The 26,240-nt window shown below is 38.2% G+C and overlaps 1 protein-coding gene and 1 long non-coding RNA gene across 2 annotated transcripts; one reads left to right on the forward strand and one right to left on the reverse strand.

Annotated features, from left to right (window-relative positions):
- Positions 1-362: 362 nt before the first annotated feature.
- Positions 363-3,157, reverse strand: LOC140845254 (ankyrin repeat domain-containing protein 26-like). Its single transcript, XM_073219211.1, has 2 exons — positions 3,079-3,157; positions 363-2,394 (listed from the first exon to the last, which is right to left on the reverse strand). Exons 1-2 carry the CDS (start codon positions 3,127-3,129, stop codon positions 1,528-1,530), a joined length of 918 nt encoding a protein of 305 aa, XP_073075312.1. The 5' UTR covers positions 3,130-3,157; the 3' UTR covers positions 363-1,527.
- A 2,316-nt stretch (positions 3,158-5,473) lies between these two features.
- On the forward strand, positions 5,474-15,742 carry LOC140845257 (uncharacterized). Its single transcript, XR_012124069.1, has 3 exons — positions 5,474-5,857; positions 7,273-7,440; positions 14,132-15,742. It is a non-coding gene; the product is annotated as an uncharacterized lncRNA (long non-coding RNA).
- The last annotated feature ends 10,498 nt before the right edge of the window (positions 15,743-26,240 follow it).

The raw sequence follows: 26,240 nt of genomic DNA on the forward strand, positions 1-26,240 counted from the left end.
ATATAAATGGCAGAACTAAAGTCAGAGTTTAATAAGTGCATTGTAAAGACAGAATTGTAATAAATTTGTTGTAATGAAAATGTAAAAGCTGTCCACAGAAATTAATATTCTAAAACACTGTGTATTATTTCATTAGCTATAGATTAACTGTTGGTATGTTAAATTTTACACATACCTGACTTAGGGCTTGATTTAATTTCTTCTTTAAGTCCTGTCTCTCATTGGTATAGTAGGAGGCAGCTTCTAGCAAACTCTCTGACTCAAATCGTTGTATTTCCACATCAGCCCATTCTTGTTGGAGTTTGTGTCTCACAAGTACCTAATAACATATTTGTTGTTAATATGTAACTCTAACATACGTGTTTTGAAAAATGTTACTGCATTCATCAATTCACCTTTTCCTCATGCATACACATTCCTGTTTACTGAATTTTGTGTGATCCTCCTGCCTAATCAGTATTGTATACTTAAGACAATGAATTCGGCCCCACTATCCACTCCCCCTAAGAATTTGCAGAGCTTTACCACCTAGGGAAGTCTCAAAAAAAAAACAAAAACCATATACGTGAGACTTGGAGGTGGTAAATTATATGTTGTGAAAGGTTTTCCCTCTTTTTTCCTAGTAACTTAAACTGACTTCAGAGTTCCTCACATACTGAATCCTCTGTGTGAGTCCTTGCAACAGATCCCCATCTGAGAATAAATGTGAAGTCATGTCAGTGGGACTCAGGCCCTAGGTAACCAGGCCTCTACCTGCCTCCCTGACCTTGGCTCCTATAATGCACTCCATTCCTGCTATAGACAAATCCTGCTGCCACTGCACATTAGTCTGAAAAAGAGCTCCAATCACAGACAGTTACAGTTCTCTTTGTACTGGACACACTTATTATATCCAGTAAGTTTGTTATGTACTAACCTACATTTCTCCTTGAAATGAGAATTGTGAGCAAACTCTTTGTAAATATGTTTGAAGTAGATTTTAAATAGCAATGGGAAAAATCAAATATGTTTTTTTGCTATATGTCACCACATTTGTCTTAAAATATGATGTTTTGGAGAGCAGATGCCTTTGAAAAGGTCATAATACACGATTTGAGACTAAAATGTTTCCAAATTTAATTCAAATTGACATGAATCACAATAAAATTACACCAACTGAAAATGTATAAAAGCTACTGAAGGAAAAGGACTGTGACATACAGCATCGGCCCTTCATCTCATCTGGGAAATCTGGAATAACTGTCAAGGTGATCCACTTGATTGAATCTAGAGTTTCATTTTAAGTATGAGCATTTCCACTTATCTGCTTCATCACAGTATTAAAATGTGATGACACAAAGACTAAAATTATTATTTAAGCAGTATAAGACTAAATTATAAATGAACATAGTCAACACAAATGTCTTTCTTCAAAATAAAGCACCTGCCAAATTAATTTTTTTGCTGGCTACAAGCATGCCTTTAAGATATTTATAGTCTATATCCTTTTTATATTCAATAGACTCAACACTTTTCCATAATCAAATATTACTTTGAATTTTCTTTCAGGAATTTTGAAAAATGTTTATTTTCCTGGATACTTACTTCTAGTTCTCTTTTCTCATTTTCACCTTGTTTCATTCTTTCTTTGAGACGATTAAAATCATCGAGTAATTCTTTATTCTTTACTTCTAGGGTAAGACATTTTTCCCTTTCAGTTTGGAGTTCATTTTTAGCTTTGTTCTGAGCAGTATTCAGTTGCTGTCGGAGCAACTCATTTTCACTTTGTAGTTGAGATAATCTGTTTTCTAAGAACTCCTGCTTTCTGATGTATTTATTCAGTTTATCTTGTTTGTTCTCATACTTGTGTTCACTGTTCTTCTTTTGACAGGGTATGTGGCTTAGGTCTGTTTGCACACTTTCTAAGTCCAAAGTCTTTTCTCTAAGGGCATCTCTGGTGTGACTCAGCTCAATTTCCAGGCTACTGACTTTACGTTCAGCTTTAGAAAGCTGTTGAGAAAGAATGCTCATGTTTTCTTCCTGACTAGACAGAAACCACTCATTTCTTGCTCTAAGACTATGGAAAGCAAATCCTAGTTCTCTTTCTGATGCCTGACTTTGCTCATGATCACGGGTAGCAGTAGACAGTCTAGAATTGTCTGATACAACTTCTGTCTCCAATCTTTCTTTGCTTGCTTTTTCATTCTGCAACTTAGAATGTAGCATTGTATTCTCAGATGTCAGGAAGTCAAGCCGTCCACCATACTGGAACATTACTTTTGTAGATGTTTCCTTAATCACTGTTTTCTTTTGAAGATCATCTTTTTCTTTTATAATTTCAGTGTCCTCAAGATATTTCTTTTCTTTCTGATTTTTCATTGCTTGTGTTTCTGGTTTTAGCATGGCAATTTTATCCTGCAACATGTAGATTTTAAGCAATAGATGTTCATGACTATCAGAAATCTAAGTAAAATGAGACTTTCAGCTAGCACTCAATTAAAAGACTTATCATGATTTCCTCTGAAAATAGGGGACAAGCTGAATGTTTATACAATGAAAAATTTTGTGATTAATGGATATCCAACTGAAAAAAAACTAAGTTGGATCCAAATCTCAAACTTTACTCAAAATTTAACTGAAGAATTACGACTCAGAAGGCATAAACTAGAATAATAATGAATCTAGCTACACTGAAAAATTGACTTCAAAGTCTGAAATCTAACCAATTCAGTTACCCTAGAGTAAGAGCCTTAGATCGGCATATATTTGGGCATATTTTATTTCCTAAAATTCTTTTTCCTAAAGATCACCAAACTTCTGCTTTAACTCATTTGTGATGAGTTTTAAATTATTTTTTTTACTCAATTTGCCTAGTTTGATCCACATTTCCTCACACTTTTGCATGAGGAAGACCTGAATATATAGATGTATTCTATGACATTTCTCATTCATTTTTGCAAGTAGTAAAATTTTAGACTTCCTATGAAGTGATCTATTGACTCTGAAGGACTAGTTGAAAAGGTAATTTCATTTAAACTATGTTACAACATTAAAGAATAGTCAACAATATTAAACCAGAAATTAAAATTTTTTATATACCTGTTGGTGGTTATAGTCACTTCCATCAGGCCGTTCTTTCTTTGACATCATTATGACGTCTTGTTCTGCTGACAAATTGATATATTCAGTTAAATTGAACTACAACAGAATGGTTCAATAAAAGCCATACTCTTAAACAAAGAGAAAATAAAATTTTATCAATTGAGAGTTTAAATTAAGCTTCATCTTTATCTGAATACTTATTTAGGAAATATTTCTAACTTATGTACAACTTCAACAAACACTTGGGAAATACTAGAAATTGCCAGGATAAATGCATACAAACATGTAAAAGCCTCATTCAAAAATCCATCCGACATCAAACAAAATAATCAGAAAAAAACCCAAAATTTAAAAATGCAGAAGAAACATATAAAGCCACAAGATACTCTATTTTCTACCTCAAAAGTGTACGATCTTAACAACATGCTAGGCTTCAGCTACATTATTCAGGAACCAAAATTATTACTTTCTATGACTTTATTGGGGTATACACCACCCCTCCTTTACCTGAAATGTTTGGCTGCACTATTATTGACAAACTCCTCTTCCTCTTACAAGATTCAGACTGCTGTACAAAGCCCTCCCCTACTATGGCTGTCTTTCCCCCTATGAATAGGTGTTTCTTTGGGCCTACCTTAGTGTTTTATAGATTTCTCTTGTATGTCTTTACCATAAGAACCATAAATTATCATCTACGTGTTTGTCCCTTTGCTCCGAAACTATAGGGGACAGTCTTGTAAATCATCTTTGTATAAATAGTCATTAGTTACTTTACTCAATTGTTATTTATTGAGTTCCAGCTAAATACTTAAAGGTTTAAAGAAGACTGTGGACAACAGGAATCAGGAACGGGTTTTTAGAGATAATGCCTGTGCTGACTTAAACAGTGAGGTTAGCCAGAACCAAATGGGTAGAGGGCAGAAATGCGGAGAGCATGCAGGACCACTGCAAGACAGGCAGAGCAGCACATAATGGGGTGAGTATCTGACTGAAATACACGGATTGGTTAGGCTGGCATGCCCAGCAGTTCAGAATGCCAGAGAAGAGGGTGGGCAGTAGAAAAGGCTGATGGTAGGGAGTTAGGTAGGACTCAGATTACCAAAGCCTTCCTTATATGTAATTTTGGATGCCTGGACGTAAATGTGTTTTAGGGTGCTTCATGGTTGTTACTTGTAGCTGAGATAGGTCACTCTAAGAACTGAGGGGAGGGATGAATATGGGTGGAGAGCAAGTGAATAAATGGAAGCAGACATATTATAAAGCAGTAATGTAAAATAAAGATGATACAGGCCTGAACTGAGAAGATTCTGGAAATATATTTAGGATACAAAATTACCAGGGCTCATCATAAAATTAAGGTCCCTGGAAAACTAACTCTGCTCATTACTTTGTAAAAGGTATTAGCTAAGAAGAGCAATGGTCCACATGAACTGGTCTAAGTTGCTTATATTTAAATCTGTAGTATTTCTATCTCACATCTTCCAATGCAGCAGGAACTTGTGTAGCTGTTTTGTTTTAAATGTCCTGCTTTTTGGGTCTGCCCAACTTGCGAGGAAATAGAGCAAACGAGTCTGTTGTACAGGTAAATAACTGGGCTGACAGCTCAATGTCATCACTACTCTCAGATATAACTAAAAATCTTTTCTAAACTACATTGTTAATTCTAAAGGTAAAAAGAAAAAGAAGATAAAACTATAGGGGTAGGAAAAATATTATATAATATTTTAGTACATACCTGAGCCTATGACTGATAAAGAGCACTGAATTAACTGGTGCATAAAGTTAGAATACACATTACATGTGGTTAATCAGCACACACATTACATGTGGTTCATAACAGGCTGTTATCCTAGCAGTATTAAAATTGGTTTTCTGTATTTTAGTTTTAAATGATTCATTCCTCAAAATAACCAACACTCCTTGTGAATTATTTATTCATTAAAAAATTGTAAGACAAGTTGACAGACTATGTGTACATATCGGAGGCGGCACTGTGTAGTAAATTCCCAATAATTCCCATTACTCCTGGGAAAGCCAACTCTAAATTACATAAAGTCATAGAAAATACAAGGAATATTTTAATTTTTGGCTTTGAAAGGTGCTCTTTTAGTTACACTTAATGTAGCTGTAACTAATACTTGTGAATTCAGGGCTATAAAAATAAAGCTAGGAGACTACGTTTGGTCTGAGTAGCAATCTTTACCTATCTACCTAGTTTCCCAAACAGTCCCTAAACTCTAAACTCAATCCTGTTACACACTCTTAAGTATATGCTCAATAGTAGCCTAGAAGAAATTACTCTTTCTCCTAATTCTCTGTTATTTATATGTTGTTTTGGGAGAGAAAGAATGCCAATTTTTGCTAAAAGATATTCTGTTTGCTTGTAGGTTGCCACAAAGAGTTTGTCACAAAATGATTTTTGAAAAATCAAAACTACACGAAGCCATGCAGAGGTGATCAGGGGTTGAATTCCCTGTGCTTTTTTTCTTACCTTCTGTGCTTTCTCTGTCTTCTGGAAGCTGTGATTCACAAAGGTCAGAGTTTATAATCCTCTAACAGAAACACAGCTCCAATATTAATCTTTCCTTTATCTCTGTGAGTCATCTGTCCAAATTCTGTGGTTGCTGACTGATTTTTGTTCCTTGACAGTGACACAAATGGACACTTACCTTCAGTTTTCAGATCCCGAGGTGTTTGACTGGACACATCACTGACAGTGATACCAGGAGAGTTCGAACCTGAAAAATCGGAAAACAAGGTTTCCACGTGTTAGTCTGTAAGTAATGATACAAATTTGGCTAACTTATGCAACGTGTTTATCAGAGAAGCTCTCCCACATCCTCCCCTCCCCACTGAGACACACTGCTCACTCACCGCTTACATGGGCATTTTATATGCTCTGTATTGCCATTCACGAAGGCAAGCCTAATTAACCACGGTCCGTCATTTTTTCTACTTTTATGTTTTCTACTATCACTTTGACTTGCTCATCAATCTCTATTACCTATTCTATATTCTGTAGAGCTTTGTTTATCAGGAATTAAGACTCTTCAAGGTATGAATTTTGTTCGTATTAATGAAATTTATGGGTGACCACTTATTTTAAACATGCATAAAAGGTACTGGGTGCTCTTGAGACATAGATTTCAAAAAAGCTTCAGTGAATGGCATCACTTTAATTACATACAGTATGCACCAGTATTTTCAGAATTCACTTGTTAACCTGGGTAAACACAGTCAATTTATGTGAGAAAAGAGCCTTGAGTGACCTGTTTCCATGTTAAAAGAGGGCTAGTCGAGGCCAGAGTGCCATGAGATAGGAAATGAATAACAACACTTTCTTTTTAAGACAAAATCATCAAATTTAAACTTTTCTAAACAAGTGAGCAAAGAAAAAGAAATTTGGATGGAAACTTTGAAGCCCTTCCATCACAAGGACTGCTAAAAGTTTCATCCATAGGCCCAGCCAGGCTTAAAGTGGTGGTTGTGAAGCATCACCTGGGAGTCCCTGGAGTCCCAAAATCCATCTGCTCATGGGGTCCAAGAGGTCTGAGTATGTTTGCTCTAAAGTTCAATGTTACATGCCATTTCCATTCTCATTCTCTTTACAAGCACACAGTGTAATGCTCCAGAGAAATGGTATGGTATGTGAAACATCAGAGCTCTAATGGCTAATGTGATGTATGATCATGTACATTTGTATTTAAACATTTTCAGTTTTAACTTCTAATGTTGTTACTATCAATAGATACAACCCATTTAACTAAAAGTTCCTAGGAATTCTCAGTAATTTTTAATAATGCAGAGGAGTCCTAAGACCAAAACATTTCAGAATTACTGTTTTAAAAATCTACCAAATATTTATTAGGGTATAATTACACTGTCCATTTTTAATAATCAAAGACTTCTCGCTCTCTCACACACACACACATACTGCTAATTGGAACGTCTGGGTGGCTTAATATCATTAGTGTTAAGATGTGATAAAAACAATTGAGATGTAAGAAAGAAGTTTTACACTAGGTACATGAAGCATAGAATTCAAATAAGCTTTCTAAAACACTGGAAAACTCTCAGAGTCTAATAATTAACCTCTGGGAATTCCCTAAGATATACAGGGATTTTAAACTGGGAATGTCAGGGTATCAAAACATAAAAGTAGAAACTTCTGAATTAAAGGTTTTATTTTAGAGGCGCAGCCAGGATGGCGGCGTAAGTAAAGCAGTGGAAATCTACTCCCAAAAACACATAGATCTATGAAAATAGCAAAGAAAACTCTTCCTAAAATAGAGACCAGAGGACACAGGACAACATCCAGACGACATCCACACCTGCAAGACCCAGCGCCTTGCGAAGGGGGTAAGATACAAAGCCCCGGCCCGGCGGGATCCGAGAGCCCCTTCCCCCGGATACCTGTGGGTGGAAAGAAACTGGAGAGGTTTTTATTTTTGGCAAGTGCTTTTTGTAAGCCTTAAAGGGACAGGGACCCCGGTGCTAGGGAGGCAGGGCAACAGGACCGGTGAGCAGGTGTCTGGGACCGACTCCTGAGGACAAAGAATGTCGTGCGTTTTTCCCTTTATTTTTTTTTGGCGAGTGCTTTTTGGAAGCCTTAAAGGGACGGGGACCCGGATGCCAGGGAGGCAGGGTGGCGGGACTGGTGGGCGGGTGACTGAGACTGGTGCCTGGGGACAAAGAAAATCGCGCGTTTTTCCCAATACTAGGTAGGCAGTGCGGCGGGACTGGTGGGTGGGGGCTGGGATCCGGCGCCTGAGGACAAAGAAAATCGCGCATTTCTCCCTTTTTTTTCTTTTTGGCGAGTGCTTTTTGGAGGCCTTAGTGGTACAGGGAACCCAGTGCCAGTGAGGCAGGGTGGCATGGCCGGTGAGCGGGTGCCTGGGACCAGCGCCTGGGGATGGAGATGGTCGCGCGATTTTTGCTTTTTTTTTGGCGAGTGGTTTTTGTGGCGTTGCAGGGATGGGGACCCTGGTGCTAGGGAGGCAGGGCAGCAGGACCGGTGAGCGGGTGCCTGGGACCGGCGCCTGAGGACAAAGTAAATCGCGCATTTTTTTCCTTTTTTTTTTTTCTCTTTTCTTTTTCCTCTTTCGTTGTTGCTGTTGTTGTTTCGGTTTGGAGAGTGCTTTTTGGAAGACTTAAAGGGGCAGGACAGGACACTTAGACCAGAGGCAGGGAATCTGGGGATCTCTGGGCACTCTAACCCCCTGGGCAACAGGGAGCACAGAGGCCCCTTACGGAGATAAATAGCCTCCTGGCCGCTCCCTCTCCAACGGGGCTCCACCACTTTGGAGGAGCAGCCCCAGCCAGGACACACCCACAGCAACAGCGGAATAAACTCCATAGCAAACGGTCAGGTAGCAGAAGCCCTGTCTGCGCACAGCTGCCAAGCATAAGCCACTAGAGGTCGCTATTAACCCAGGAGAGGAAGGCCACAAACCAACAAGAAGGGAAGCTCTTCCAGCGGTCACTCGTACCAGCTCTGCAAACTATCTCTATCACCATGAAAAGGCAAAACTACAGGCAGACAAAGATCACAGAGACAACACCTGAGAAGGAGACAGACCTAACCAGTCCTCCTGAAAAAGAATTCAAAATAAAAATTATGAACATGCTGACAGAGATGCAGAGAAAAATGCAAGAGCAATGGGATGAGATGCAGAGAAAAATGCAAGAGCAATGGGATGAAGTCCAGAGGGAGAGCACAGATGTCTGGAAGGAGATCACAGAAGTGAAACAAGCCCTGGTAGGATTTATAAGCAGAATGGATAAGATGCAAGAGGCCATTGAAGGAAAAGAAACCAGAGAACAGGAACGTATAGAAGCTGACAAAGAGAGAGATAAAAGGACCTCCAGGAATGAAACAACACCAGGAGAACTATGTGACCAATCCAGAAGGAATAATATTCGTATTATATGGGTACCAGAAGAAGAAAAAAGAGGAAAAGGGATAGAAAGTCTCTTTGAAGAAATAGTTGCTGGAAACTTCCCCAAACTGGGAGAGGAAATAATCGAACAGACCACGGAATTACACAGAACCCTCAACAGAAAGGATCCAAGGAGGACAACACCAAGACACATAATAATTAAAATGGCAAGGATCAAGGACAAGGAAAGAGTTTTAAAGGCAGCTAGAGAGAAAAAGGTCACCTATAGAGGAAAACCCATCAGGCCAACATCAGACTTCTCGACAGAATCCCTACAGGCCAGAAGAGAATGGCATGATTTATTTAATGCAATGAAACAGAAGGGCCTTGAACTAAGGATACTGTATCCAGCACGACTATCATTTAAATATGATGGCGGGATTAAACAATTCCCAGACAAGCAAAAGCTGAGGGAATTTGCTTCCCACAAACCACCTCTACAGGGCATCCTACAGGGACTGCTCTAGATGGGAGCACTCCTAAAAAGCGCACAGAACAAAACACACAACATATGAAGAATGGAGGAGGAGGAATAAGAAGGGAGAGAAGAAAAGAATCTCCAGACAGTGTAAATAACAGCTCAATAAGCGAGCTAAGTTAGGCAGTAAGATACTAAAGAAGCTAACCTTGAACCTTTGGTAACCACGAATCTAAAGCCTGCAATGGCAATAAGTACATATCTCTCAATAGTCACCATAAATGTAAATGGACTTAATGCACCAATCAGAAGACACAGAGTAATAGAATGGATAAAAAAGCAAGACCCATCTATATGCTGCTTACAAGAAACTCACCTTAAACACAAAGACAAGCACAGACAAAAAGTCAAGGGATGGAAAAACATATTTCAGGCAAACAACAGTGAGAAGAAAGCAGGGGTTGCAGTACCAATATCAGACAAAATAGACTTCAAAACAAAAAAAGTAACAAGAGATAAAGAAGGACACTACATAATGATCAAGGGCTCAGTCCAACAAGAGGATATAACCATTCTAAATATATATACACCCAATACAGGAGCACCAGCATATGTGAAAAAAATACTAACAGAACTAAAGAGGGAAATAGACTGCAATGCATTCATTTTAGGAGACTTCAACACATCACTCAACCCAAAGGATAGATCCACTGGGCAGAAAATAAGTAAGGACACACAGGCACTGAACAACACACTAGAACAGGTGGACCTAATAGACATCTAGAGAACTCTACATCCAAAAGCAATAGGATATACATTCTTCTCAAGTGCACATTGAACCTTCTACAGAATAGACCACATACTAGCTCACAAAAAGAGCCTCAGTAAATTCCACAATATTGAAATTCTACCAACCAATTTTTCAGACCACAAAGGTATAAAAGTAGAAATAAATTCTACAAAGAAAACAAAAAGGCTCACAAACACATGGAGGCTTAACAACAAGCTACTAAATAATCAATGGATCAATGAACAAATCAAAATAGAGATCAAGGATCATATAGAAACAAATGACAACAACAACACAAAGGCCCAACTTCTGTGGGACGCAGCAAAAGCAGTCTTAAGAGGAAAGTATATAGCGATCCAGGCACACTTGAAGAAGGAAGAACAATCCCAAATGAATAGTCTAACATCACAATGATCGAAACTGGAAAAATAAGAACAAATGAGGCCTAAAGTCAGCAGAAGGAGGGACATAATAAAGATCAGAGAAGAAATAAACAAAATTGAGAAGAATAAAACAATAGCAAAAATCAACGAAACCAAGAGCTGGTTCATCGAGAAAATAAACAAAATAGGTAAGCCTCCAGCCAAACTTATTAAGAGAAAAAGAAAATCAACACAAATCAACATAATCAGAAATGAGAATGGAAAAATCACGACAGACTCCACAGAAATACAAAGAATTATTAAAGACTACTATGAAAACCTATATGCCAACAAGCTGGAAAACCTAGAAGAAATGGACAACTTCCTAGAAAAATACAACCTCCCAAGACTGACCAAGGAAGAAACACAAAAGTTAAACAAACCAATTATGAGCAAAGAAATTGAAACGGTAATCAAAAAACTACCCAAGAACAAAACCCCGGGGCCGGACGGATTTACCTCGGAATTTTATCAGACACACAGAGAAGACATAATACCCATTCTCCTTAAAGTGTTCCAAAAAATAGAAGAGGACGGAATACTCCCAAACTCATTCTATGAAGCCAACATCACCCTAATACCAAAACCCGGCAAACACCCCACCAAAAAAGAAAATTACAGACCAATATCCCTGATGAATGTAGATGCAAAAATACTCAATAAAATATTAGCAAACAGAATTCAACAGTATATCAAAAGGATCATACACCATGACGAAGTGGGATTCATCCCAGGGATGCAAGGATGGTACAACATTCGAAAATCCATCAACATCATCCACCACATCAACAAAAAGAAAGACAAGAACCACATGATCATCTCCATAGATGCTGAAAAAGCATTTGACAAAATTCAACATCCATTCATGATAAAAACTCTCAGCAAAATGGGAATAGAGGGCAGGTACCTCAACATAATAAAGGCCATATATGATAAACCCAGAGCCAGCATTATACTGAACAGCGAGAAGCTGAAAGCATTTCCTCTGAGATCGGAAACCAGACAGGGATGCCCACTCTACCCACTGTTATTTAACATAGTACTGGAGGTCCTAGCCACGGCAATCAGACAAAACAAAGAAATACAAGGAATCCAGATTGGTAAAGAAGAAGTTAAACTGTCACTATTTGCAGATGATATGATACTGTACATAAAAAACCCTAACGACTCCACTCCAAAACTACTAGAACTGATATCGGAATACAGCAAAGTTGCAGGATACAAAATTAACACACAGAAATCTGTAGCTTTCCTATACACTAATAATGAACCAATAGAAAGGGAAATCAGGAAAACAATTCCATTCACCATTGCATCAAAAAGAATAAAATACCTAGGAATAAACCTAACCAAAGTGAAAGACTTATACTCTGAAAACTACAAGTCACTCTTAAGAGAAATTAAAGGGGACACTAATAAATGGAAACTCAACCTATGCTCATGGCTAGGAAGAATTAATATCATCAAAATGGCCATCCTGCCCAAAGCAATATACAAATTTGATGCAATCCCTCTAAAATTACCAGCAACATTTTTCAATGAATAGGATCAAATAATTCAAAAATTCATATGGAAACACCAAAGACCCCGAATAGCCAAAGCAATCCTGAAAATGAAGAATAAAGTGGGGGGATCTCACTCCCCAACTTCAAGCTCTACTACAAAGCCATACTAATCAAGACAACTTGGTACTGGCACAAGAACAGAGCCACAGTCCAGTGGAACCGATTAGAGACTCCAGAAATTAACCCAAACATATATGGTCAATTAATATTTGATAAAGGAGCTATGGACATACAATGGCAAAATGACAGTCTCTTCAACAGATGGTTCTGGCAAAACTGGACAGCTACATGTAGGAGAATGAAACTGGACCATTGTCTAACCCCATATACAAAGGTAAACTCAAAATGGATCAAAGACCTGAATATAAGTCATGAAACCATTAAACTCTTGGAAAAAAACATAGGCAAAAACCTCTTAGACATAAACATGAGTGACCTCTTCTTGAACATATCTCCCCGGGCAAGGAAAACAACAGCAAAAATGAGCAAGTGGGACTACATTAAGCTGAAAAGCTTCTGTATAGCGTAGGACACCATCAATAGAACAAAAAGGAACCCTACAGTATGGGAGAATATATTTGAAAATGACAGATCCGATAAAGGCTTGACATCCAGAATATATAAAGAGCTCACACACCTCAACAAAGAAAAAACAAATAACCCAATTAAAAAATGGGCAGAGGAACTGAACAGACAGTTCTCTAAAAAAGAAATACAGATGGCCAACAGACACATGAAAAGATGCTCCACATCGCTAATTATCAGAGAAATGCAAATTAAAACTACAATGAGGTATCACCTCACTCCAGTAAGGATAGCTGCCATCCAAAAGACAAACAACAACAAATGTTGGCGAGGCTGTGGAGAAAGGGGAACCCTCCTACACTGCTGGTGGGAATATAAATTAGTCCAACCATTGTGGAAAGCAGTATGGAGGTTCATTAAAATGCTCAAAATGGACCTACCATTTGACCCAGGAATTCCACTCCTAGGAATTTATCCTAAAAATGCAGCAATTAAGTCTGAGAAAGACCGATGCACCCCTATGTTTATCGCAGCACTATTTACAATAGCCAAGAATTGGAAGCAACCTAAATGTCCATCAGTAGATGAATGGATAAAGAAGATGTGGTACATATACACAATGGACTACTACTCAGCCATAAGAAGTGGAAAAATCCAACCATTTGCAGCAACATGGATGGAGCTGGAGAGTATTATGCTCAGTGAAATAAGCCAAGTGGAGAAAGAGAAATACCAAATGATTTCACTCAGCTGAGAAGTATAAGAACAAAGGAAAAACTGAAGGAAGAAAACAGCAGCGGAATTACAGAACCGAAAAATGGACAAACAGGTACCAAAGGGAAAGGAACTGGGGAGGATGGGTGGGCAGGGAGGGATAAGGGGTGGAAGAAGAAAGGGGGTATTAAGATTAGCATGCATGGGGGGGTAGGGAGAAAGGGGAGCGTGGGCTGTACAACACAGAGAGGACAAGTAGTGATTCTACAACATTTTGCTAAGCTGATGGACAGTAACCGTAATGTGGTTTTTAGGGGGGACCTGATATAGGGGAGAGCATAGTAAACATAGTATTCTTCATGTAAGTGTAGATTAAAGATTTTTAGAAAAATTTAAAAAAATAAAGAAAAAAGAAAGAAAGAAAAGGGGGATTACTCCTTGATAGGATAAAACTATTGGCAAATCAAAGATCAACGCATGCTTCAAATATCCTTAATGTTGATCACTTAAAGGGTGTCAGATGATCAGCTATGGAGGTACTCTTTTCTGATAATATTCCTTTCTCTTAATTAAAAAAAAAAAAAGCAGTTCCTGTGTGCTGACCTCCAATGATTTGTACACAGTGGTATAGAGGGCATGTCAAAGTGTGGGCAAAGGGTCTGTTTGTTTCTATGCAGAAGATCTAGGCCTAGCTTGGCTACCCAGGAAATGAACTAAGATACGATATGAGGAGGAGCTTTCGGCATCAGCACTCTCTGGAGGACTTGTACCGGGGGATGATCATCAAAAAGCCTCCACAGGGATCCGGGCGATGCTGCGGTTGTGGCTGCGCCCACCCCACCGTTTCCTGGACTTGCCATTGGAATGAGGAGGGAGATGTCTAGGCTGGCATGTGCATACAGTAAGACAACGAATTTGACCGGATCTGTACTGTTGGAACTCAACCAGGAGTTGGGAGGGGTGCAAGTTGTAGCACTCCAAAATCTTATGACTATAGACTATCTACGGTTAAAAGAACATATGGGATGTGAACAGATCCCAGAAATGGGTTGCTTTAATTTGTCTGATTTCTCTCAGACTGTTCAAGTACAGTTGGACAATATCCATCATATCATAGACAAATTTTCACAAATGCCTAGGGTGCCAAAATGGTTTTCTTGGCTTCACTGGAGATGGATGGTAATTATAGATATGCTTTGTTTATGTCACCGTATTCCTATTATGTTAATATGTGAGCGCAAGTTAGGTAGTAGTTTAAAACCTATACATGCTTAAGGTACTCTACAAGAAGATATGTCAAAGAATCAATCCTCCCATGTTTTCTTCCATATGCTACCTCTATAGCTTTTCTTCTTCCTTCCAAATTACACCCTTAAATAGAATTCTTGCCTCATATCGAATTTACCGAGTATCATAATTCCTCCAGGTGGTAAAGATACCTCGAGACAAGTGCTTGGCCTAGAAGCCACAGGGCATAAATCTGCAAAGAAGTAAAAAGCTAACCTTTTCAAACAATATGGCTTCTCTCTTACTTACCAACTTTACATTTCCCTGTATGGCCCCGGAAGATGACTGGTTAGCCAGAGACGGGTAAGATTCCTCAAGGGAGGAACAACCTAAGACAGGCACAGTCGCAGGGGTGCCATCAGGTGAGAAATTGGGGATCAACAGAGGTGAGGCTCAGAACCTCACCCCCCCCCCCCCTGTTTTGAGAGAAATCTTCTGCATCCGTGGATGTTTTGCTGCCCTTGTCTAGCTTGGATTAATACTTAGTCCATAGGCACACACCTGATCATCTACATTTGCCCTCTTACAGCACTAAACTATGTTTTCTACCTTTATCTTGCATCTACCTACCACTTCAGTATTTTATTAAAAATAATAATAATAATAAAGGGAGAAATGTGGGATCTACATATAAATCAAGTATAAAAATCAAACGAATATTCATATTTGACCTGATTGTTTATAGTTCATAATGCGTGATCAAACCCGAAAGTTTCTGTGATGAATGCCCTTGTACTGTTCACCATGTAAGAATTTATTCACTATGTAAGAATTCGTTCACCATATAAAAACTTGTTCGTTATGCTTCAGAAGATTGGAGACTGATGAGAATTAGGCTTGAGATGGATTAATGATTGTGCATTGAGCTTTGACCCCCCTATACAGAATTTTATTGTTGTTAACAACTATTTGATCAATAAATATGAGAGATGCCCTCTCAAAAAAAAAATTTCCTTTTCAAATGGTTAGAAGCCTTTTTTTTTAAACACGGATACGAACAATAACATCTGCCATATTTATGTACAGCCCTTCAATTAAACTTAAAAAAAAAAGAAACAATTAGGAATAAGAACACTGTGAGCATTCAATTATTTTAGTGTACTTCTTTTCAGAGTTAAACATGTATTACAAACTTTACCTGCTGTGGATGTTTGTGTTGCCTTCTCTGCTACTCTTTTATGGCCGACAGAGTCTTTTGCTTCCGTGGCAGGCTGAATGGGTTTTGAAACAAGGTGAATAATAAATAACTTACTTTTCATACAATCTGTGGTTATTAAATCAAGATAAAAATATGTAAATTTTACCTCGATGTGATATTTTTCATGAGAACCTAAAAAGCAAAAGGGATATGTAATCAATGATACATTAACAAGAAAGCCAACTATATATTCATGGCAGATATAGTGCTAAGCTGAATCATCATGCTTGGCTATGAAAATTATTACATTAGGATTTGGTGCTTTGTGCTATTTGAGTGTTTAGGACAGAAATAAGATAGAAATATGAATCCAGTGTAAATGCTGAAGAAAAACATAGGACTATATAGGTTTAACAAAACATGCAGTTAAGATTTCAAAAGTAAAACTATGTTTCACATGAGTATAACTAACACAGAAAAATGCACATACGTGAAAGTGAACATGCTGACTGATGGAAATAAAAGTGATCATTAGTCAGAGGAACAAATCATGACCCTGAGGGGATAAATGTGAAAAGCTGATGGTAGAATGCAATGATGTGTCTTTAATGCAATATAGCTGAATCATTTGTAGGGTTATGATCCAAGTATTTGTAAATTTCTTCCATTTGTTCTGAAATTCAGGAAGTACAGAGTTGTGATGGAAATTCAGGGATTGGATGTCTTTCTCATCAGAGAGAGTGTTATGAATTGATCAGTTGGATATGCAGGTTGTAGTGTAATAGTTTAAAAAATACTCTCTTTTTTTAAAAATACCTGTGTGGCCTACTGATATGCCTACATTTCTTGCATCCTCTAGTTTAGCCATCTTTAAATTTCTTGATCCGCTCATGTGAGAAGGTATATAAAAAACACTTCTAAGAGATAATGTATAATGTATAATAAGGTCTCAATATGAAATATGGCTACTGAAAAGGAAGAAAGAAATTTAATTGCCACTGAATTTTTAGATATCAAAAATTTTTATATTTCAAAATCAGTGTAACATTTGCTAAAAATCAGAATTTTAGTATTTAGAGAATGAACTCCCTCATTTCTCATTTCCCAAGTTAGTTTGGCTTGGTGTACAATGATAGCCCTTAAAGAATTTTTGTGAAGCAACTATCTTACCAAAAAGATTATCTTAAGAAAAGACAGCCAGTGCTTCCCTTTCAAATTACATAAATAACCTGATTAAAAAATGGGCAGAGGATCTGAACAGACCCTTCTCCAAAGAAGAAATTTAGATGGCCAATAGGCACATGAAAAGATGCTACACACCGCTAATTATCAGGGAAGTGCAAATTAAAACCACAATGAGATATCACCTTATGCCAGTTAGGATGGCCCACATCGAAAAGACAAGGAACAACAAATGCTGGAGGATGCGGAGAAAGGGGAACCCTCCTACACTGCTGGTGGAAATGTACATTTGTTCAACCATTGTGGAATGCAATATGGAGGTTCCTCAAAAAACAAAAAATAGAAATATCATTTGACCCAGGGATTCCACTCCTAGGAATTTACCCAAAGAAAACGGGTTTTTGGATTCAAAAAGACATATGCACCCCTATGTTTTTCGCAACACTGTTTACAATAGGCAAGATACAGAAGCAACATAAGTGTCCATCAGTAGGTGGATGGATAAAGAAGATGCGGTACTTATACACAATGGAACGGTACTCAGCCATAAGAAGAGGACAAATCCTAACCATTTGCAACAACATGGATGGAGCCAGAGGGAATTATTCTCAGTGAAATAAGCCAGGTGGAGAAAGACAAGTTCCAAATGATTTCACTCATTTGTGGAGTATAACAATGAAGCAAAACTGAAGGAACAAAACAGCAGCAGGCTCACAGACTCCAAGAAAGGACTAGTAGTTACCAAAGGGGAGGGGTGGGTAGGAGTGGAGAGGGAGGGAGAAGGGGATTGAGGGGTATTATGATTAGCACATATGGTGTGTGTGGAGTCACGGGAAACAGCACAGCACAGAGAAGACTAGCAACTCAGTGGCATCTTACTACACTGATGGACAGTGACTTCAATGCGGTATTGGGGGGAACTTGATAATATGGGTGAATGTAGTAACCACATTGTTTTTCATGTGAAACCTTCAGAAGAGTGTATATCAATGATAACAGAAAAAGGGGACGCATGTGGAGGGGGGAGGTAAAGGATTCAGACTGCTATGTAAAGTACTCCCTTAGTATGGCTGTCTTTCCTCCCCAGATGATTAGGTGTCTCTTTCTTTGGGCCTACCTTAGTGCTTTAAAGATTTTTCTTGTATGTCTTTACCATACGAGCTATGAATCATCATCAACGTGTTTATCCCCTTTTGCTCCAAAACTAGGCGACAGTCTCCTATATCATCTTTGTAAAAATATTCTTTATTTACTTTACTCAATTGTTATTTATTGAGTTCCAGCTAAATACTTAAAGTTTTAAAGAAGACCGTGGACAACAGGAATCAGGAACGGGTTTTTAGAGACAATGCCTGTGCTGACTTAAACAGTGAGGTTAGCCAGAACCAAATCGGTAGTGGGCAGGAATGTGGAGGGCATGCAGTACCATTGCAAGACAGGCAGAGCAGCACATGATGGGGTGACTATCTGACTGAACTACACGGATTGGTTAGGCTGGCATGCCCAGCAGTTCAGAATGCCAGAGAAGAGGGTGGGCAGTAGAAAAGGCTGATGGTAGGGAGTTAGGTAGGAGTCAGATTACCAAAGCCTTCCTTATATGTAATTTTGGATGCCTGGACATAAATGTGTTTTAGGGTGCTTCATGGTTGTTATTTATAGCTGCAATAGGTCACTCTAAGTCCTGAGGGGAAGGATGAATATGGGTTGGAGAGCAAGCAAATAAATGGAAGCAGACATATTATAAAGCAGTAATGTAAAATAGAGATGATACAGGCTTGAACTGAGAAGATTCTGGAAATATATTTAGGATACAAATTTACCACGGCTCATCATAAAATTAAGGATCCTGGAAAACTAACTCTGCTCATTACTTTGTAAAAGGTGTTAGCTAAGAAGAGCAATGGTCCACATGAACTGGTCTAAGTTGCTTATATGTAATTCTGTAGTATTTCGATCTCACATCTTCCCGTGCAGCAGGAACTTCTGTAGCTGTTTTGTTTTAAATGTCCTGCTCTTTGGGTCTGCCCAACTTGTGAGGAAACAGAGCAAACAAGTCAGTTGTACAGGTAAATAACTGGGCTGACAGCTCAAAGTTATCACTGCTCTAGGATATTACTGAAAACCTTTTGTGAACTACATTGCTAATTGTAAAGGTAAAAAGAAAAAGAAGATAAAACTAAAGGGTGTGAAAAATATTATATAACATTTTAGTGGATACCTGAGCCTATGACTTATAAAGGGCTCTGAATTAACTGGTGCATAAAGTTAGAATACACATTACGTGTGGTTAATCAGCAGACATATTACATGTGGTTAATAACAGACTGTTATCCTAGCAGTATTAAAATTGGTTTTCTGTATTTTAGTTTTAAATGATTCAATCCTCAAAATAACCAACACTCCTTGTGTATTATTTGTTCGTTAAAAAATTGTAAGACAAGTTCACAGACTCTGTGTACATATCAGAGGCAGCACTGTGTAGTAAATTCCCAATAATTCCTATTACTCCTGGGAAAGCCAACTCTAAATTACATAAAGTCATAGAAAATACAAGGAATATTTTAATTTTTGGCTTTGGAAGGTGCTCTTTTAGTTACACGTAATGTAGCTGCAACTAATACTTGTGAATTCAGGGCTATAAAAATAAAGATAGGAGACTACGTTTGGTCTCAGTAGGCAATCTTTACCTATCTACCTAGTTTCTCAAACAGTCCCTAAAGTCTAAACTCAATCCTGTTACACACTCTTAAGTATATTCTCAATACTAGCCTAGAAGAAATTACTCTTTCTCCTACTTCTGTTGTTTATATATTGTTTAGGGAGAGACAGAATGCCAATCATTGCTAAAAGGTATTATGTTTGCTTGTAGGTTGCATAGAAAGAGTAACCACAAAGATTTTGTCACAAAATGATTTTTGAAAAATCAAAACTACATGAAGCCATGCAGAGGTGATCAGGGGTTGAATTCCCTATGCTTTTTTTCTTACCTTCTGTGCTCTCTCTGTCCTCTGGAAGCTGTGATTCACAAAGGTCAGAGTTTATAATCCTCTAACAGAAACACAGCTCCAATATTAATCTTTCCTTTATCTCTGTGGGTCATCTGTCCAAATTCTGTGGATGCTGACTGATTTTTGTTCATTGACAGTGACACAAATGGACACTTACCTTCAGTTTTCAGTTCCCCAGGTGTCTGATTGGACACATCACTGACCGTGATACCAGGAGAGACCGAACCTGAAAAATTGGAAAACAAGATTTCCATGTATTAGTCTGTAAGTAATGATACAAATTTGGCTAACTTATGCAACGTGTTTATCAGAGAAGCACTCCCACGTCCTCCCCTCCCCACTGAGACACACTGCTCCCTCACCGCTTAAATGCCCTGTACTGCCATTCACGTAGGTAAGCCTAATTAACTAACCCCGTCTTCGCACAGTTGTCCAGCACAAGCCACTAGTGGTTGCCATTCTCCCAGGAGACGAAGGCCACCTACCAGCAAGAAGGGATGTTCTCGCAGCCACCACATGTGCCAGTTCCCCACAACTACCTCTATCGCCATGAAAAGGCAGAAGAATTTGACACAGGTAAGTCCAACCCAGACATCCTCCCCTGAGAAGGAATCTGGGGAGATAGACCTAACCAATCTCTCTGAAAAAGAATTCAAAATAAAGTTTATAACCGTGATAATGGAGCTGCAGAGAAACATGCAGGAGCTAAGGGATGATGTCTGGAAGGAGATAACACAAATGAAACAATCTCTGGAAGGATTTATTAGCAGAATGGAAGAGATGCAAGAGGCCATTGATGGAATACAAACCAGAGAACAGGAATGCATAGAAGCTGATGCAGAGAGAGATAAAATGATCTCCAGGAATGAAACAATATTAAGAGAGCTGTGTAACCAATCCAAAAGGAACAATATCCGCATTATTTGGATACCAGAAGAAGAGAGAAAAATGGATAGAAAGTGTATTTGAAGAAATAATTGCTGATAACTTACCCAAACTGGGGGAGGAAATAATCATTCAGAGCACAGAAGTACCCAGAACGTCCAACAGAAGGCACCCAAGGAGGACAACACCAAGACACATAATAATTAAAATGGCAAAGATGAAGGACAAGGACAGAGTTTTAAAAGCAGCTAGAGAGAGGAAAAAGGTCACCTACAAAGGAAAAACCATCAGGTTAACATCAGACTTCTCAACAGAAACCTTACAGTCCAGAAGAGAACGGCACAACATATTTAACGCAATGAAACAGAAGGGCTTTGAACCAAGGGTACTGTATCCAGCAAGATTTTCATTTAAATATGAAGGTGGGATTAAAAAATTCCCAAACAAGCAAAAGTTTAGAGAATTTGCCTCACACAAACCACCTCTAAAGGGTATTTTAGAGGGACTGCTCTAGAAGGAAGCACTCCTAAGGCTAAACAGATGTCACCAGAGAAAATAAAATCAGACCTAAGAAAGCAGAACTATCAAATATTAACTAAAGGCAAAAAATGAAATCAACTACCCCCAAAAGCAGTCAAATGAAACAAAAAAGAGCACACAAATAAACCACCTAACGTACAAAGAATGGAGGAGGAGGAATAAGAAGGGAGAGAAATAAAGAATCATTAGACTGTGTTTATAATAGCTCAATAAGTGAGTGAAGTTAGACAGTAAGATAGTAAAGAACGTAACCATGAACCCGTGGTAACCACGAACCTAAAGCCTGCAATAGCAGTAAGTACATATCTTTCAATAATCACCATACATGCAAATGGAATGAATGGACCAATCAAAAGACACAGAGTAATAGAATGGATAAAAAAGCAAGACCCATCTACATGTTGCTTACAAGAGACTCACCTCAAACCCAAACACATGCACAGACTAAAAGTCAAGGGATGGAAAAAGGTATTTCATGCAAACAACACAGAGAAAAAAGTAGGTGTTGCAGTACTAGTATCAGAAAAAATAGACTTCAAAACATGGAAAGTCACAAGAGATAAAGAAGGACATTATATAATGATAAATGGGTCATTCCAACAAGAGGACATAACCATTATAAATATATATGCAACCAATACAGGAGCACCAGCATATGAGAAACAAATATAGAATTAAAGGAGGAAATAGAATGCAATGCATTTATTTTAAGAGACTTCAACACACCACTGACTCCCAAGGACAGATCTACCAGAGAGAAATTAAGTAAGGACACAGAGGCATTGAACAACACACTAGAAAAGATGGACTGAATAGACATCTATAGAACTCAACACCCAAAAAGGACAGGATACACATTCTTCTCAAGTGCACATGGAACATTCTCCAAAATAGACCATATACTAGGCCACAAAAAGAGCCTCAGTAAATTAAAAATGATTGAAATTCTACCAACCAACTTCTCAGACCCAAAGGTATAAAACTAGAAATAAATTGTACAAAGAAAGCAAAACAGCTCATAAACACATGGAGGCTAAACAACAAGCTCCTAAATAATCAGTGGATCAATGACCAAATCAAAATACAGATCAAGAAATATATGGGAAGAATTGACAACAACACAAAGCCCCAACTTCTGTGGGAAAGCAGTTTTAAGAGGAAATTATATAGCAACCTAGGCATATTTAAAGAAGGAAGAACAATCCCAAATGAATAGTCTAAGGACACAATTATCGAAATTGGATAAAGAGGAAGAGATGAGACCTAAGGTTAGCAGAAGGAGGGACATACTAAAGATCAGAGAAGAAATAAATAAAATTGAGAAGAATAAAACAATAGCAAAAGTCAATGAAACCAAGAGCTGGTTCTTTGAGAAAATAAACAAAATAGATACACCTCTAGCCAGACTTATTAAGAGAAAAAGAGAATCAACACACATCAACAGAATCAGAAACGAGAAAGGAAAAATCACGACTGAGCCCACAGAAATACAAAGAATTATTAGAGAATACTATGAAAATGTATGCGCTAAGAAGCTGGAAAACCTAGGACAAATGGACAATTTCCTAGAGATACACAACCTTCCAAGAGTGACCAAGGAAGAAACACCAAATCTAAACAAACCAATTACCAGCAATTTAATTGAAGTGGTAATCAAAAAACTACCCAGGAACAAAACCCCCAGCCCAGATGGATTTACCTCGGAATTTTATCAGACATACAGAGAAGACATAATACCTCTTCTCCTTAAAGTTTTCCAGAAAACAGAAGAGGAGTGAATACTTCCAAACTCATTCTATGAAGCCAAAGACCCTACCAAAAAAAAAATTACAGACCAATATCCCTGATGAGCATAGATGCAAAAATACTCAACAAAATATTTGCAAACCGAATTGAAAAATACATCAAAAGGATCATACACCATGACTAAGTGGGATTCATCCCAGAGATGCAAGGATGGTACAACATCTGAAAATCCATCAACATTATCCACCACATAAATAAAAAGAAAGACAAAAACCACATGATCATCTCCATAGGTACTGTAAAAGCATTCGACATAATTCAACATCCATTTATGATAAAAACTCTCAGCAAAATGGGTATAGAGGGCAAGTACCTCAACACAATAAAGGCCATATATGATAAGCCCACAGCCAACATCATACTGAACAGCGAGAAGCTGAAAGCTTTTCCTCTGAGATCGGGAACAAGAAAGGTATGCCCACTCTCCCCACTGTTATTCAACATAGCAGTGGAGGTTCCAGCCACGGCAATTAGACAAAACAACGAAATACAACCAATCCAAATTGGTAAAGAAGAACTTAAGCTGTCACTATTTGCAGATAACATGATACTGTATATAAAAATCCCTAACGACTCCACTCCAAAATTAACACACAGAAATCTGTAGCTTTCCTATACAGTAACAATGAACTAATAGAAAGAGAAATCAGGAAAACATTTCCATTTACAATTGCATCAAAAAAAATAAAATACCTAGGAATAAACCTAACCAAGTAAGTGAAAGACCTATACCTTGAAAACTACAAGACACTCTTAAGAGAAATTAAAGGGGACACTAACAAATTGAAACTCATCCCATGCTCTTGGCTAGGAAGAAATAATATCATCAAAATGGCCATCCTGCACAAAGCAATATACAGATTTGATGCAATCCCTATCAAATTACCAAAAGCATACTTCAACGAACTGGACCAAATAGTTCAAAAATTCATATGGAATACCCAAAGACCCCGAATAGCCAAAGCAATCCTGAGAAGGAAGAATGAATTGGGGGGGCAGCTCACTCCCCAACTTCAAGCTCTACTACAAAGCCACAGTAATCAACATAATTTGGTACTGGCACAAGAACAGAGCCACAGACCAGTGGAACAGAATAGAGACTCCAGACATTAACCCAAACTTATATGGTCAATTAATATATGATAAAGGAGCCATGGACATACAATGGGGAAATGGCATTCTCTTCAAAAGATGGTGCTGGCAAAACTGGACAACTAGATGTAAGAGAATGAAACTGGTCACTGTCTAACCCCATACACACAAGTAAATTAGAAATGGATCAAAGACCTGAATGTAAGTCATGAAATCATAAAACTCCTAGAAAAAAACATTGGCAAAAATCTCTTGGACATAAACATGAGCAACATCTTCATGGACATATCTCCCCAGGGAAGGGAAACAAAAGTAAAAATGAATTAGTGGGACTATATTAAGCTGAAAAGCTTCTGTACAGCAAAGGACACCATCAATAGAACAAAAAGGTACCCTACAGTATGGGAAAATATATTCATAAATGACAGTTCCAATAAAGGGTTGACATCCAAAATATATAAAGAGCTCAGGCACCTCAACAAAAAAAAAGCAAATAATTCAATTAACAATTGGTCAGAAGAGCTGAATAGACAGTTCTCCAAAGAAATTCAGATGGCCAACAGAAACATGAAAAGGTGCTCCACATCGCTAGTGATCAGAGAAATGCGAATTAAAACCACAATGAGATATCACCTCACACCAGTAAGGATCGTCACCATCCAAAAGACAAACAACAACAAATGTTGGCAAGGTTGTGGAGAAAGATGAACCCTCCTACACTGCAGGTGGAAATGTAAATTAGTACAACCATTGTGGAAAGCAGTATGGAGGTTCCTCAAAAAGCTCAAAATAGACATACCACTTGACCCAGGAATTCCACTTCTAGGAATTTACCCTAAGAATGCAGTAGACCAGTTTGAAAAAGACAGATGCACCCCTGTGTTTATCGCAGCACTATTTAGAATAGCCAAGAAATGGAAACAACCTAACTGTCCATCAGTAGATGAATGGATAAGGAAGATGTGGTACACAATGGAATATTATTCAGCCATAAGAAGAAAACAACTCCTTTCATTTGGAATAACATGGATGGAACTAGAGCATATTATTCCCAGTGAAATAAGCCAGGTGGAGAAAGACAAGTATCAAATGATTTCACTCATATGTGGAGTATAAGAACAAAGAAAAACTGAAGGAACAAAACAGCAGCAGAATCACAGAACCCAAGAATGGACTAACAGTTACCAAAGGGAAAGGGATTAGGAAGGATGTGTGGGAAGGGAGGGATAAGTGTGGGGATAAAGAAAGGGGGCCTTACGATTAGCATGTATAATGTAGGGCGGGCATGGGGACGGCTGTGCAACACAGTGAAGACCAGTAGTGATTCTATAGCATCTTACTATGCTGGTGGACTGACTGTAATGGGGTATGGGGAGGGGTGTCTTGGTGAAGGGGGGCGCCTAGTAAACATAATGTTCTTCACGTAATTGTAGATTAATGATAAGAAAAAAAGTGTAAGACAAGTTGATAGACTGTGTACATATCAGAGGCGGCACTGTGTAGTCAATCCCAATATTTTCCATTACTCCTGGTCGAGCCAACTCTAAATTACATAAAGTCATAGAAAATACAAGGAATATTTTAATTTTTGGCTTTGGAAGGTGCTCTTTTAGTTACACTTAATGTAGCTGTAACTAATACTTGTGAATTCAGGGGTATAAAAAATAAAACTAGGAGACTAAGTTTGGTCTTTGGCTATCTACCTAGTTTCCCAAACAGTCTCTAAACTCTAAACACAATCCTGCTATACACTCTTAGGTATATTCTCAATAGTAGCCTAGAAGAAATTACTCTTTCTCCTAATTCCCATTTTACATGCCCTGTACTGCTATCCACGTAGGGAAGCCT

The sequence above is a fragment of the Manis javanica genome, chromosome 2 (assembly GCF_040802235.1).
Source record: "Manis javanica isolate MJ-LG chromosome 2, MJ_LKY, whole genome shotgun sequence".
Classification (NCBI taxonomy): Eukaryota; Metazoa; Chordata; class Mammalia; order Pholidota; family Manidae; genus Manis; species Manis javanica.

Coding starts and splice junctions, on each gene's coding strand:
- LOC140845254 (XM_073219211.1), bottom strand. CDS start 3,129: ATGATGTCAAAGAAAGAACGGCCTGATGGAAGTGACTATAACCACCAA. Junction 2,395..3,078: donor GTGACTATAACCACCAACAG/GTATATAAAAAA, acceptor TACATGTTGCAG/GATAAAATTGCCATGCTAAA.